The sequence below is a fragment of the Pteropus alecto genome, unplaced genomic scaffold, assembly GCF_000325575.1.
Source record: "Pteropus alecto unplaced genomic scaffold, ASM32557v1 scaffold134, whole genome shotgun sequence".
In the NCBI taxonomy this organism is placed as follows: Eukaryota; Metazoa; Chordata; class Mammalia; order Chiroptera; family Pteropodidae; genus Pteropus; species Pteropus alecto.
Window position 1 is genome coordinate 3634231 of NW_006436283.1, and position 16253 is coordinate 3650483.

The 16253-nt window shown below is 44.8% G+C and overlaps 1 protein-coding gene across 2 annotated transcripts in view; it reads right to left on the reverse strand.

Annotated features, from left to right (window-relative positions):
• The window catches only part of SEC14L1 (SEC14 like lipid binding 1), a 45165-nt gene that overhangs the window by 17159 nt on the left and 11753 nt on the right, over nucleotides 1–16253 (reverse strand). For both annotated transcript variants that reach the window (XM_006912182.3, XM_025046983.1), the window contains 2 exons: nucleotides 569–718; nucleotides 320–451 (listed from right to left, as the gene is read on the reverse strand). In XM_006912182.3, coding sequence (XP_006912244.2) covers nucleotides 320–451; nucleotides 569–718 — 282 coding nt within the window. The remainder of the gene's footprint in view (nucleotides 1–319; nucleotides 452–568; nucleotides 719–16253) is intronic.

A 16253-nucleotide genomic window follows, 5' to 3' on the forward strand; every position in this document is an offset into this window, starting at 1 on the left:
GAGACGGTACACAGCCTCTCGGGTCCCCCAGTGTGTGTCTCTAAGGTGCCACAGTGGGGCCAGAAAAGAAGTGGCCTGGGAAAGCAATATTAAAACCCAAAGCTGGGGCATCACCTGGCTACCTTAACGGCGACCGCAGTGTCATCTACTCTGCGTAAACTGCACCGGCTACCTGCTGCTCTACCGGAAACGAGAGACAGTATCTGATGAAGAACTGCCCTCCAAGACAAAGAACTGCACTGCTTCAGGCGATGGCCAAACGACTCCTGGAAGCCACCTGCCAGCACGCTCTCGGTCCCCTGGGTCGCGGGCTACTCACGGTGTAGCAGCAGTGCTCATTGATGATGACCCGGTTAGAGAACGTTTCGTTGTGGGCCTCGATGTGCAGAGTACGCTCCCGAGAATTCAGTGAGTTTTTCTGGACAAAATAAACATAATCGACTCCTGCAATCTTTAAAAAAGGAATAAAGAGAAAAAAGATGTATTAATAATGCCCAATTGAGAAAGAAGCCATAAGCACATTCGTTTCGGTTTCGGGGGGCTGCTTTCTCAGGGGTCCCTCGATCACCTTTTTCAGCAGTCGAGGTGCGTCTATATCCAGTTTGCAGCGCCTTTCTATAACGTGGATCGCCCCGTCTTCACTCCTGAATTCATTCACGGTGTCGCTGTCCACAAACATCGGAATCAGAGGACACGTCGGAAATCTCCTCTCATAGGCCTATGGGTACGTGTTTGAAAAGAGGAATTGACAGTTTGTCACTGATGTTTTCCGTGGAATGAAATCGTCTCTTAACGAGACATACAGCTATCTTCATCTTCACGTCTTAAGCTTTCACTAAAAAGACGTTTGACGTTCAAGGACCAGACGTAACAGAGACACCAGTTCTCCCCGTGAGGCTACAGAGGTTCAACGTAATCCCTATGAAAATCAGCCTCTGGAAAAACAGCAGCATTCCGATTTTACTAAAATCATTAATACGTGATCTAGCTCTATCCATAACAAGGACCTACAGCAATGACACCTCAGTAGTGATGAGCAAACTTGGCATCCAGACGTTGGTTTCTAAACACCATTCCCTACTAAAACGGAACCCTCTTGGAGAAATGGCTGATTACAAGTCTGGAGCAAAGAAAGGTCAAAGTGAGCCTGAAGCGTTTGTTAACAGAAAGTGAGGAAAGTGTCAAATGACTGACAGGGACTCGTCAAAGGGACACAGGAAGCAGCCCGAATGGGGTTCTACTCGCCAATTCTGGGATAATTTGAGCACCAGAAAGAAAAAAAGACGGTAAAGTATTATAAACCATGTAGTGATAGATACTCAAGCAAAGTGGGCAGGAAAGGAAACTTTACAGAAAAATGCCAGCTAATAACCTCAAGAAGGAAGAGAATTAGAAAATCGCCATCCTGCAACCACCGATTCCCACGGGGATCACCAATGGATGCTACTGAGGGGTGGTCGCTGCAAGAGACCTCACAGTCTCCAATTACCATGCTGCATATTACAGAGGAACAAAGGGACAGGTACAAAGGGACACATGGCTGAATTTAGGGCAACCGACCACCTAAAGTGAGGCGAACAAGGCACAGCCCATGCAACTCTCACAACAAAAACGGTGAACCAGAAGCTAATCATGACGAAACGATCACACAGATCCGAATTACGGGACATTCTACAAAACAGCCAGCTTGGACTCTCAAAAAGGCCCACAAAAAAAAAAAAAAAAAAAAAAAAGGTCAGTGTTTTGAAAGATGAACCAAAAAAGCAGACAACTGTCTAGAATAAAGGCAACTAGAGAGAGGGCTATCAGATGCAAGGCTGCACTGGCTCTTGGACTGAAATAAAAATAGAAATAATGACTGCTTATGGAAGCGTGACCGTGCACTACTATTAAACACTACTACTCTGTGGGCGTGAAAGTTCTTGGGTGCGGTAGCGAGGCCAGCTCTCTAGGACAGTCTTCCCAGGCAATGACGTTTGGGTACGTAGGGCAAAGTGCTATGATAATAACAGAAAGAGATAAAGCATCGTGTTCATTTATCTAGGTGAAATGTATCCGGGTGTTCACTCTATCACTTTTTTAAAAACGAAAATTTTTCAACATAAAAAGTTGGGAAAAAAATTATTATGAAAAGGTAAGTTTGGGGGGAAAAGCGCACGTGTAAACTAGCAGTGCTTTTGCACAGAACTGATGAACTATGACGCTGTGACATCTAATGCATGAAAACGTATACAAATTTTAGGTTTGCCCGACGCTCTAGGACCAAGGTGGCAGGACAGGTGTGCGGCCCAGCGGGGCCCCCGCCCGGCTTCGAGCACTGTCGCTCCCAGGGGAGGCAGGCCCAGAGAGTCCCAGCTTCTGGGTTTCCGGGAGAAGCCGGCAATCTGGACGTTTAGGTGAAGCCTCCCGCCTTTTCAAGCTCTGTGTGGGTGCCACAGCCGCAGGCCTTCCGAGTTCACCTCTGCGCGGAGCCACCCCTGCGGGGGGCTGAGGAAGAAACCCAGGCCTCGGTCCCTGCCGGCTTCAAAGCACCGCAGCAGGAGAGCGGCAGTGACTCTCAGATGTCTTACTTTTTTTGCAAACTATCTGCAATATTATCAAGTCGTTTCCTAATCACACTCAACGTTTATCGAACTCAAAAATCAAGGGCGAACAAATACACTTCAGAGAGGAAGCACTGTTCTTTGATGTCTCATCTTAAAAGGAAAAATTACTTTTGTAAGAGAAATAACTACCGCAATCATTTGCTTTTTATTCAACCTAGCAATTGTTTCGATAATAAAAACGAGACTGGGGCCTTGCTCGTTTGCCCCCAGAGCAGCCGCCTTCTGGGGAGCCAGCTTCCTCCCACCTTCCCACACCCCCTCTTCCCTTCGCAAGGGATTTCTGGGCCTGCAGTGTGGGAGCCTGGCAACGGCACTTGCAGTTTTCAGCCAACCTCTGAATGTAGTTTTGACATTAAAAGCTTGTTCTGTGCAAAAGAAAACCATATTTTAGTGAAGACATTTCAACTTGAGAATTAATGAGCTTAACACTACATTCTGCCAGGAAAACCCATTTAAAAGAAATTCCCATTTAAAGAGCCTACCTTTAAACCGAACTATGTTTGATCTAATTCAGCCAACAAACTAAGTTGGCTGCTTTTCATACGACAACCTCGATATTCTACGGCACTGATTACAACCATCAAACACACTTATAAACAGATCTGCTTTTACCCTGGAAATAATCAATGAAAAACCAAACTATGCTTTAAGTATCTCTTAGAAGTTGCCAGTGGCTCAAAGAAACAAATATACAACATGTCAAGAAAATGTGGCAAACTGACCAAAGCCCCTCAGAGTCAAAATTTTGTAATTCATTCACTATCGAAATGACAGAGATGTAGAGAGGGCCTCTGGGATACAGGCGCTACGCTGGGGTTCTGGAGGACACGGAGTGGAAGACGCGGGACCGGGGCTCATCAGAAAGGGGAGACATGAAAACATGCACCGTAGAGGACAACGGAAAAGAGGACAGAGAGGAAGCGCTAGAGGTCACACGAGCCGTGTGACAGGAAAACTGCTTAAGGCCTTGGGGGGCCACCTGGGGCCGGGCGGTCAGAGGACGTGCGTGCGTGTCCGTCCGCACAGGGTCTTCAAGAGCGGGAGCTGCAGGGACGTCACCCAGGGAGAAGGGAACACTGCGGTGGGAGGAAACGAGGGCCGCAGGGGAGCGAAGCACGGACAGAGTCCAGAGAACCCTTCCCCGGCCCTGTTCACAGGCGGTCCGGTTGCCTGGCCCTCGCTGGCACGCGGGAGGTCGCTCTGTGAATAGCTTCACGCGCCATGGTCTGTCGCTGAAACTCAAAAGCATACAATACAAACATCGAAGCCAATTCCAGGTACTGAAGTGACAGCTACCCAGGGAGCTTGGGGGCCCCGGTGCTGCATTTTGTCAGGGTCAGGCCCGTGTGGGCCCCCAGTCCCACCTCTACCCCTGAGAGCTTCTTCTCCGTCGGCTGGTAAACCGCGCTTCCAAAGCGCGTGCTAGTTTTGAACAAACGTATTCACACTTAATAAGCTTTTAAGAAAAATTTAAATTCGTGAAAATTGGAGCCCTTTAAAAAGTTATACCCCAGGTAGTTATGACACACTTCGCTCACCCACGTACTTACTGAGCCCAGATTAGCTGCTTTCAAACCAAGGCTACGAGCAAACGAACCCGGCACAACACCACGCGGTTACACCAGGCCCCGCAGAGTCGGTTCCCGCAAGCGCCAGCCATCAGCTAAACCAAGACATCGAGTCAGAACAGCCTGGAATACCCACTGAGCACATCGAACAAGAATATATAACGATTATAGTGAAACTAAAAAAGAAACCTGTAAAAATGTCATATACCCCAAGCCATTTCCCTGTGCAATCAAACACACTTGAAATTTAAAAACCTCAAATTCCATGCTCCTGAGAACGCACTGCTGAGTCTGGAAAAGATGGGAGTCTGACCGATGGAGCGGTCAGGGCTACGGAAGGGGCACCTGAGAGAACCATGACAGATGCCGAAGTACCCACCGCATCAGAGAGGACCGTTTCCTTCCTAGGAGCTCCTCGCGGAAGGATGAGCACGACGAATACTGGGGACAGATGGAGCGAGCCGCTCATATGCCGCGCACCGAAACGTCTGTGACTCCAAATGTTTTACCTTTTTTTTTAACCAGGAACACATTCCCTTTACCAGCCCTCCCTCCCAACAACCACTCTCACGGTTACCGCTCCATTTCATAAAACAGCTATATTTATTTTTGATGAAGGAGCCATTTCGATGTGTACAGTAAAGGGAGGGGATGGGCAAACACTGGTGAGCGACGTGAGGGATCTGGCAACGGGAGCGGACTTCGCTTCCTCCGCGTACCCACTCCTTCGCCTTGAGAACTCTAAACACGAACCGTTTTTGTTAAAACAGGAAAAACTTCAAATTCCTTCTAAAATCCACATATTTCCCCTTAGGACACAGCGCAGGGACTCGGGGCATTTGTGCCGATTTGGTGTCGGGCCTGCATCGAGGCAAGGTCACCACACCCAGTGACCGTCAGCCCACAATGGACCCCACCTTTACCGCCTGCCCTTAACTGACCTTCAGGTGACGACCGGCAAATGACGAAGACACAATGCTAAAGAACCTGGTAAAAATGACCCACTAAATTAAAAGACTTCACATGCACACAGTGTTAATTCTACAGAAAGGTCAGTAATCTGATTTTCCCATATTATAATATTGTTGAATAGTGTCTGAAAACACACAGTAGTAGAGTTTTTTCCTGACCTCTTACGATAATCCAAGTGAGTGATGCCCGACAGACACTGGACTCTACCTGGGAGATGGCGTCCTGGCGGGTGACGCGCTCGGACCCCGGGCGGCTGACAACAGTCTCCTCCTTCCGCAGCAATGCAAAACAACACTGAACGGGTTTTTCCACCACAAACTTTCCTGACCGTCTGGGGCACAGAAATACGTGGATACATGACCCCCTGATCCTCCAAAATCAGCGGGCAAAGGAACAAAGGCGGGGGTACACAGGAGCAGCAGGCAAACAGCAAAGAACTGGGACATCACCCATAAAATGTGCCAGTGCCCCCAACTCTTCACCGTATCCCCAAAGGACAGTGACCTGTGGTTGTGATTTTACACTGCACATACAACAGTCGTGCATCCTGCTGACAAACCGTCCTGCCTCAGAGGGGAGAAATGACTATATATCAGTATTTCACAATATTCAGCAAAGAATACCATGGCCTCTAAGTATCTGAACCACTGCTATAAGGACCGAACAAGCAGGAGGAGAGAAAATTATGCAAAGCGCAGAAATAATCATCTAAATCTACATTTGGCTAAAGCCAGACTACCACTCAGATCTTAGATGTAATGCATACCAGGAGGTCAGTTCGGGTTACAGTTCCTGGTAGATGACAAACATACACTATTCCTCCTGTCCTTGCTGAACCCACTGTACAGCCAACGCCTTCTAGAATGCTGGAAGACCACCGGAAACTTGTCAACGCAATTTAAAAGTGTTACTGAGCTTTCAAATAAAGAAAGAATCGTCTAGTATGTTTGACGAACTGCACCTTCTGCATTTTAATGTAGACTAGAAAATCGAGGCCCGCATCTGTTCACCTGCATCACATTTCTGAAAGATCTCGAGGTTGGCATCTCGACGACAGCCTGAGGGCTCCATGCTTTGTTTGCTGTCTTGAAGATAATCATGAGGACTTGGGACTGGCTTATTGGGGAGCATTTGTCCTTGAGCCCTGTCACGTGGTGCTCCACGGCAGAGGCTTCCAAATGTCAGCACCCCGTCACCTTTTCAAGGTGTCACAAAGCCAAAAGAAATACTATTTATTAAATAAATCAAGGTCCAAACAACTTAAAAAGCATTTGTCCTAATAACTCAGTGACCATCTGAAAAAAAGAGTACACTTCAAATCGAAGTCTTTGTTTCATTCTTCAATAACCAGAATGATTTGTGAGGACGTGGGCGCCTCTTGGGCACCGCCCAGCCTCGGAACCACACTGGACACTGCCAGTCTCGCTACGTGTTGCCCCGATTCTTAAGTGAGGCTGGCTTTCTAACAGAGCAACCACTGCGAACGCAGCTTCGCAAAGATATGACATCATCAAAAGAAACGCAGTGTGGTCCAATCATAAAACGGTGAAGCACCGTGAACTAGGAGTTTGCGCAGCCTCGCTGTTTCCTGTCGAACATTAAAAATCTCCTGCAGCACTCTACCGCCCCGGGGGGCCTCAGAGCACAGTCTGGGAACTGTGCCTCCAAGTGCTTTGAATTTTATTCATTTATTCACAAATCCCTTTGCCTATAGATGCATTATTCAAAATCTAAACAAATGAGCTTCAATCCAATTGATTATCATCGACCATCAAACTTCCTGTTAAATACAAAGGGCCCAATGTTCTAGTAAGTTTCCGATTTCTGCAGAAAAGCCTTTCAAAACCTAAGAAAGAAGTGAACAAACTTTTTCTGTAAGTAAAGGGCCAGACAGTAAATATTCAGCTTTACGGGGCCAGACAGTCTCTGTCACAAACATCCAACTCTACCTTCGTAAGACAAAAGCAGCCACAGAAAATAAGTGAACAAATTACTAGAGTTGTGCTCCAATAAAACTGTATTTATAGACACTGAAATTTGAATTTCATTTCCCATGTCCTGAAATATTATTCTTTCAAATTTTTCCCATTAAAAAATGTAAAAGTCATTTTTAGCTTGCGTACAAAAGGGGGCAGTAGGTCATGGGCTGCCCGCTCCTTAATAGATTAGCTGTAACAGGCCCCACGAAATCCTCTCTTAACGATTCAAGTTATTTTAAATGACAACCAGTTAAAACTGTGAAAAACAAAAATCTTTCAACGAAAGAGAATTATAAAGCCAATGGATTGCCACTTAATGATATATTTATTTGTATTTAACTAAACTGTCCTCCACGACACAGCAGTGTCCCAACAAATGCACACCTGACTTACATACACAGACCTGACTACGTACATTTAACCGAAACCAGAAGTGGGGAGGAGGGGAGGAAATAGGGGATTTGAACAGCAGGATAAGCCCGGGATGAGCCCGCCATTCCACTCAATGAACGGATGGGCTCCGAACCAGGTGTCTAACCTGGCGGCCAATGGCCACGTGTGGCTGTTTCAATTTAAAGTACACATCATTAAAATTCAGTTCCTCAGTTTCACCAGCCACGTGTCAAGTTCAAGAAGTTGCTCTGATTTTCTTGCCTGGCTTACAATGAATAATTTCATTCTGCAATGAACATTTTCACCTGACAACTACGCATCTTTGTCCTCATTATTGCCCTTAGAATGCCTGTGGGGCTCTGGTGGCAGATACCCTAAATAAGTCTTATAAATTTCTTCTCTCCACGAAACCCAGAGTCATTCATACTTATTGATAAACTAATTATACTAGTATGAGTTTCAAATCTGTTTTAATCGACTAGGCTGTGTCACTGAAAGCCTTTTGTCTAGATGCAGAATAGAAGGCTGTACCTCCTGTTGGAATATTTCTGGCATCAAAAAGAATTTTTTAAAAAGCAGGCAGCCTCTGAACTCATAACCATCATAAAGCGAACTCATAACCATCATAAAGCTAACTCGAGGGTAAACAGCGCAAATTCTTTCAAGGACACCTTACTGAGGAGACTCAAAGGCCTCTTCTGAAGAGATTCTGGAGGCAGAAGGACCATCATCTGGCCAGAGGCCCCCCTCCGCCTCTGGAAGCTCCCCCTCCCCACACGGTGCAAGCTCCCTTCCTGCTCGGTGCTCCCCAACTTCATCCTCTTCACCCCTCCCCTCTCTTGCTCCCAGTAGAGCCACGGATCTACTTTTGTTTTTGACCTTGAATATAACTTTTAAGAACTGTTTTTCTTTCTTTTTTTATTTTTTGCTGAGAGCCTGACAAGCATCCCTTTGTTTCCTACTTTACGAATGTTAATCTAGATTTTAAAATAAATTATAGGTGTTACTCGATTCTAACAGACTCGAAACCTTAGGAAGGTATTACGGAATCAAAAAGTAGAATCTTTTTTTGAATGCCAATGTTTTATGTTACAATAACATGAACAAGTCGGGGCATGCCCACCCAGTGGGACACGCCTCAGCAATATGACATCGTAACTATTCACGCACACGAGAATGAATCCAACATAACTACGCCGAATCAAAAAGGCTAGGCAAAAAAAAAAATCGCGTATATCTGATTCTATTCCTGAAAAATTCTAGGACATATACACTAATTTATAGTAACAGCAAATCAGTGGTTGCCTGGAGGTGGAGGTGTGTTGGACGTGGGAAGGGGAAAGCACAATGGGGCATAAAAAACTTTTGGGGTGATGGATATGTCCATTATCTTAATTACAGCGACAGTTTCACGGGTATACACACCTATGTCAAAATTTAACCAGCTATATATCTTAAAAATGTACAGTTTATTATGTCATTTACACCTCTATAAAACTGGAGAAAACAATAAAAACATAAATTCATATAGTTTTAATTAGCAGGCCAACTCACGGAAGCATTTCTAATAGTGACCTGATTCGTCACCATTCAGCACAGAGCAGGAAATCGCGACAGTGTTTGAAAAGGAATGTGGCATCAAAGGCTTTAGTCCTAATTGCCAAAAACCGGGAGCCACCACGATGTCCTGCAGAAGGTGATGGGTAAACAGACTGTGGTCCATCCAGACAACGGAATACTATTCACCAGTAAAGAGAAATGAGCTATCAAGCCACAAAAACACAGAGGAAATGGAAAGAATTATGGTTTAATGGAAGACGCCTGAGTGAAAAGGCTGCCTATAAATAGAATCCCAACTATATGACATTCTGGAAAAGGCGCAACTATGGAGAGAATACAAAGTGGCTGCCACGTGTTGGGAGGGCAGGGGGAGGGACGAGGAGGCAGAGTACAGAGGATTCTCAGGCAGTGAAACGACTCTGTATGACAGCGTAATGGTGGACACATGACATGATGCATTTGTCAAAACCCATAGACCTGCACAATACAGTGAGCCCCAATGTAAACTACAGACTTGCACCAACTGAAACAAACACACCACACAAGATGTTAATGACAGAGGAAACTGTAAAGGGGCACATAAAAGCTCTCTGTACTACCTGCTCAATTCTCTGTAAACCTTGGCTGTTCTAAAACATCAACTCTATTAAATATTAAAAGAAAAGGCATCAATAATACCTTGGCCAAAGGTAAAAACCTATTAACTGTTCATGTTATAGAAAAACAAAAAGACAAACGTCTTTTAAGAAGAACCTAGACAAATCCATACATCATTTATTCAAGAAACACTCCCTCCCTCCCAGGACAAGCCCTGCAGAGCAGGTGCTGGGGACACGTGAGTGTAAGACAAGGGCCCGGCCGTGAAGGACTTCCGCCAGGGGAGAGATGGGTCAGAGGCAGACTACCAAACCCGCAGCTTCACTGAGCATCTAGGACACAGGCACCAACATCGGGGTCACTCAGGTTAAGGTATTTATCTGGCGTGATCTTTCTACTGGGTGAGTCTGTTCCCACTTTAAAACGAGGACACAGGGGCTGAAGCAGTGTGCCGGGACCTGAACCCAGGTCTGTCCCACTCCGGGTACAGGTGGCACTGTGGCTTGGAGCACAGGCCCTGGGAGAGGTGGCCTAGCTTCGAACCCCAGCTCTGCCAGCAGACTGGGAAGGTTACCCAGTTTCGTTGAGCCCCGGTTTCTATCGCTTCAAGGGACAGAACTGTGGAAGATGTTAAAAAAAAAGAAAAAGTAACGTTTAGCAGGCCCTGACGGAGAATAAGCACAATATTCGAAAAATGTGGCCACTGACCCATGTCGCACACAAACTTCTCAGCGAGTACCAAGGGACCGATGCTAGGTAAGGACGCTGCCACCCGACAGTCCACACCCCAACGCGACTGTCCACAAAAACAGAAAGGGACCGTTCCCAATGCGAAGCTGTAAAAACTGAAATTTTTCATTTGACATTTATCTTTCCTACTGTACTTTGAAAACGCACCCAAAAAATCCATGTGTTCACCAGACTAAAATGATAATTATATCCCCACGGCCCTAAAAGCACAAGACACAAATCTCATGAGGCTTGGTTGGAAACCAATTATGTTTATAATTAGCCAACTAAAAAAAGGAACTAGGTGTAAATAACATCACAGAGGTCTCCTTCCTTCTAGAAGGAAAAGAAAAAGAAGATAAAGAGAGAAATAATTTTATTTCAACTTAAGAATTAAGAGTAAAATATTCTCTTTGTAATAGGAAGTAAATACAAGAAATACATGGACTTCACTGGGCACAGAACTCATTAATTAGCTAAAGACACTATGCTCGGTTGCCGGGAGTGGACAATATGGCCCTGAAGATAAACGTGGCCGGGGCTGGAGGGGCGCTCGCTAAGCCTCCGGGGACCAGGTGTCCCCAGGGTTCCGGTTACCGGCAGCCCAGCAGCTCCACGTGAGTGGCTTTACCATTTCCCACAGAATGAAGAAATACAATAGACCTGGAAGGGAAAGATGTGGAGTCAGGAAGCTAATCAATCGCTGGGCTCCCCTCCTGATAAACAGACAGATTAGACTGTCGTTCCCACAGCCCTGGGGGAGTCGCTACGGATCTGAGGACAGAAGGTTCCTCGGTTATCTGCACAGCTGTCTACTAGACATGTGACAGGCCCCGGCACCGCGCCTCAGGCTGGCTGCTGTAAACTCAGAGTCCCCAGGGGCCGACCACCAGGCGTCTGACTCAGTGACCTGCCCGTCCTGCCCTCCACCCCTGGAGCGCATCGCTTGTCACTTCAGGAGTAAGGCACAACCCAGGTGGTGCACGGCGGAGCCCTCGCAGCCCAGAGGGTCAAGGCCGCGATGTGCATCCTGGAGGAACCCCCAACACCTGGGAGCCACCAAAGATGGAGCAGGAGGGCAGAGGGTCTTACACTCCAGCAGGGAACCGGGCACAGACGGGTCAGAAGGAGGGGAACGGGGAGGACTGGGAAGCAAAGACTGCAAACTGCCCCGTGCACAGTTAGGGGAGCTGAGGGTCCGAGCAGCCCTGCGAGGCTCGGAATCGTGGAACCCGGTGGTCTACACCGCCGTCGGCGGGCGAGGCAGCCAGCGGGACGATCCCTTGGCGAGCGAGTTAAGCCTCGGTTTCCTCATCTGTAAAGCAGAAGATGAGCAGAGCCTACGAAAGGCACCAACTTCCGATTACAAGGCAAATAAATCACAGCACGGTGACTACACTAAACAGTCTGTGTTGTATATTTGAAAGCTGCTAAAAGAGTAGATCTTAAAAGCTCTATGTGTAACTGTGAGGTGATGGATGTTATACTTAGAGTTGTGACCATTTCACAAGATGTACGTCTGTCAAAGCTTTATGTTGTACATGTTAAAGTAACACAATGTTACACGTCAATTACATCTCAATAAAGCTGGGCGGAAGAAGAGCCTACCCCCCGAAGTAAGTGCGAGCAATAAATGAGGCACTGGCACAGAAGCGCCCCCTAAACCATTATTCTTAGACCTCCATATGCTCCTTAGCGTTTCGCAAATGGGGGTTCACCAACAATCTCCGTCTGCCCGCAGGGGCCCAGGCGACCAGGTCTTGGCGGTGGCCGGCACACCCACACTCGGGGCAGAGCACACGGAGAGGGCTCGGCTGCTCACAGCTCCAGGCCCAGCACAGCCAGACGCCCAGCAGCGTGCCCAGGAGGTGACACCGTCGGAGGCAGACCCAGTTTCCAAATCGTTTCCCGGCCCTGTGGCATCCAGATCCACCCTGCTCCCCGTGTACGGAACTAGCGTTCTCAGAATAAATTGTTTTAAAAGCTTAAAAGTTTTAAAACTAAAAACACGATACAGTTGCATTTGAAGACCGTTTACCAAGAAGTCTATTTCCTTCACGAAAAAGAAACATGACCACCAGAATCACAAACAGAAAAAGACTTTTCCCTCCCCTTTTCCACTGTAGGGTGACAAAGCACAGTCGAAATGTACACATTGTGTTAATTTCCACAGACCTAAAGCAGACCCAGAAGCCGAAAACACGGACATCCCTATTTTCCATTCTAACCCATCAAAACCCAGTTGAAATAACCAGAAAGGACGATCAGCACTGATCCATTGTAGAGAAAGGCTGCCGTAGACAGAGCTGAGCCGCCAAGCCCCTCAGGTGAAGCGCAGCAGATAAGGGTACCTCCCGCAAGAATGCTTACCCCTCTCCCCACAAGCTCTCTGGTTGGGTTTCGAACAAAACCCAGTTTAAGGACTGGCTGATCTGGATTAATGAAAAAGCACAGCGAAATCTCTAACTCCAAGAAACTGCTTAGAAAGCTTGAGTAACGTACAAACTCTTTTAAAAGAGAAAAGTTTCCTTGGACCTTTAGTGTTGACCAGTTTATTACAATGTTAGTTAAAAACAAACAAACTAGGAAAAAACTCATACAATCATAAAACTGAAGCAACATACGTTTCATGGGAAGGATGACAATTCCTTAAAGACGAACCCCTCCTTCAGCACAAGCAGGGAACTGGTGGGAGGGTACATACAGCTGCTTTCACTAGGCAGCTCCCCGCCCCCCGCCCCCCCTCCCCCCAAGAGATGCTGCTGGGTGAGTCACCACTCCCACCACTTTCTCTATTTAAATCTTTATTTGTACAGCTCCCTGCCTGGGAAGTAACTTAGCCTACACTTGGCTCAAACACCCGATTTACATATTAATGCCACTTCTATTCTTTTTGTATTTGCTTTTTCGACCATTAAAATCGTATTATTTGTTGCCCCCAAAATAAGCATAAAAGCAAACCACATACTGCCTGACAGCATTTAGCTATAAATATGACAGGCATCCAGTGAGCTCCACATGGTTACATGTTTTCAATTGTTAAAGTAAAAGCATTAACCAATCCTTGTCGGAGAATTAAGGGATACTAGTTAGAAAAAAAAGAGGTGTGCACATCTCTAAGTAGGTCTTTATGCCTAAGATATCTTACTTCTGTCAATAAGCCTTCAAGTTCAAATGTTTCACCGGCCACAATTTCTTAAAGCCCTAGGCAAACGAGAATGTCTGGAGTACTAGGAAAGGTTTCTCTCTTAGTTTTTTGTGTGCTTAATTTTGTATTTAAAGCTGCCACTTGATTGATCCAAGATCCAATGGAATCCAAAACATGCCACAATTGTCCAAAACCGTTCTTAAGCCATAAGATCTTCTGTCTACTAAAGAGCAAACTTTATGTGACAACAAAATATATAACAACAAAAATAGGAGTTCTGCATGTTCCTCTTCAAGTCAAGTTGAACTTGGCGGAGTACTATTTTACTTTCCAGAGTGTAAAAAATAAATTCGTGGACTTCAGAAAAGCATTGGGTGTTCCAGAGAATTGCAGCTGTCAGCTTTTAAAGATGTCATGTGTTTGCCCACATAAAAGAATGTAATGAGCTATAGAAATATTATCCGGCTTCGTGAACCAGAATAAAAATTCCATCGTCAGTAGGCTGACAGGAGCTGGTTTAATCCATCAGCAAAGTATCTATCAAGTACTATTTACTCAACGCCTGTTATACGAGTTGCACCTCACAGACCCAGGAGCATCTGACCCGCTATGTCCTCTGCCAGTTCCTTTCCCGTGCGGCAGGAGGCCACCATCTGACTTCAGGGGATCCCCACCGAGCTCATCCTTCCTCACCTGATTTTAGACGCTATTCTTTCTTTGTTAAGAAACTAACAGCCAAGGTAATCATGAGATGTAAATTAAAGATGTATTTTGAATAGATGAAATAAAACACAGTCCTTGAAGTCCTCAGGGAACTTATCTTTTGGGTCTGGAATCTATCAAATATAAAAGACCAAAAAGTAAACCTAAAGAGGTATGCAATTATTTTTGGTTGACATTACAATTAAAAACAAGATGGCAAAAACGTATAGTGAACATAATGGCCTAGAAGTGGAAGCAACCCAAGTGTTCACTGATGGATTAATGAATAAACAAAATGTAGTATATACATAAAATAATGGGTTATTCAGCCTTAAAAAGGAAAGAAATTCTGACACATGGTACAACACGGATGAACAGTGGAGACATTATGCTAAGTGAAATAAGCAAGTCACAAAGGACAAATATTGTATGATTCCTCTTATATAAGGAATAGTCATAGTCCTATTCAGAGACATAAAGGAGAAAAGGGGGTGTTCCCTTGGGCTAGGGGGTTGGGGGAAGGGGAGTGGGGAGTTAGTGTTCGATGGGTTCAGAGTTTCTGTTTGTGAAGATGAAAATGTTCTGGACAGAGATGGGGTGACAGCTACACAACAATGTGAATGTGTTCACTAACACTGAACTGTAACTTAGGAATGATTAAAATGATAAATTTTATATTATATATATTTTACCACAATAAAAAAAGCATAAATCTACTCCGCCTGATAATTTGGAAATAAAGTCATACAAATAATTAAATTAAGGCAAGTTCAACGATGCACATGTTGTATATATAACTTTGGTATGACTAAATAAACTCAAGAACAGCAGTCTGGAGAAGCACATGAAGCAGATAGTCTTTTGGTAGATGTTAAATCTCTAAAAGAAAGAATAATGTAATAGCGTCTCTATTACACAGTCTGTTAAAGAATCTATTCCTCTCAAAACTTTTAAATTAAAATGTTATAACTGAAACTACCTTCCTTTCTTCCCATCCCATTTGCTAAAAATTCAAATTAAGGAGAACTAAACCAGTGGGTCTCAAACCTGAACAGACATCAGAATCCCCTGACGGGCTTGTAGAACCACAGACGGCTGCACCCACCCCAGAAATTCTGATTCAGCAGAGAACTGGAATTTAGAATTGTTAGAGTTTATATTCTGAACCATCTTTGTGTTAAGAAAAGTAAAATAAAGTTAATAGGTGTTTGGGGAAGAGCTTTCTAAATATAAATAACATAAATCCTGCAATACAACCAACAATCTCTTAATTTACTTCTTAAAATATGTACCTTGTAGATTTTAGTTCTGGACCTGGTTTTTAAAACATACACAGGCATTAAACTAGGAAAAAGAAAAGAATCATACGTGTTTTATGATTAGGACTACCTAATGTTAGGTAGAATAACTTATTCATTAAAAAAAAGTCATGTAATAACCAGCCTCTCAGGTTCAAATCTGTAGAGATCACAAAAAAAAAAAAAAAAGAATACCATTCTATCAGAGTCAAGAATTTTTAAGTGATTTTTATGTACTGTAGAAGAACCATAAAAATTAAAATTTTAAATCCTAGGTATGCATTACTATTGGAGAAAAGCCACTCAAAACACCCTTTGATACATAAACCAGGACACATTTTTTAGTCAACTACAGTAATTATAAGCTTCAGTTCACTGAACTGAACTCTATTCACAAAACATGATTTGTATCAGATTCTTTCCAACCACGTTTTAATAAGGAGTAAATATCACCAACCAAAAGGTTATGTTCCAGTGCGGCCTTCTGTCAAAATTTTCATTACCAAAAGCAGAAGTCACGGGAAATACATGCGCACATTCCAAGACTCACCTCTTCTGTACACAAATCTATTTGTGAGTGCCTACTATGTGCTCTGCTCAGGATGCAAGATGGTTTGATTCCTGCCCTCAAGATGCTTGAGTGGAGGGGAGGTCAACAAGCCCAGCAACTAGGAAAAGGCATAGTGACCAGTGAAGTGAGG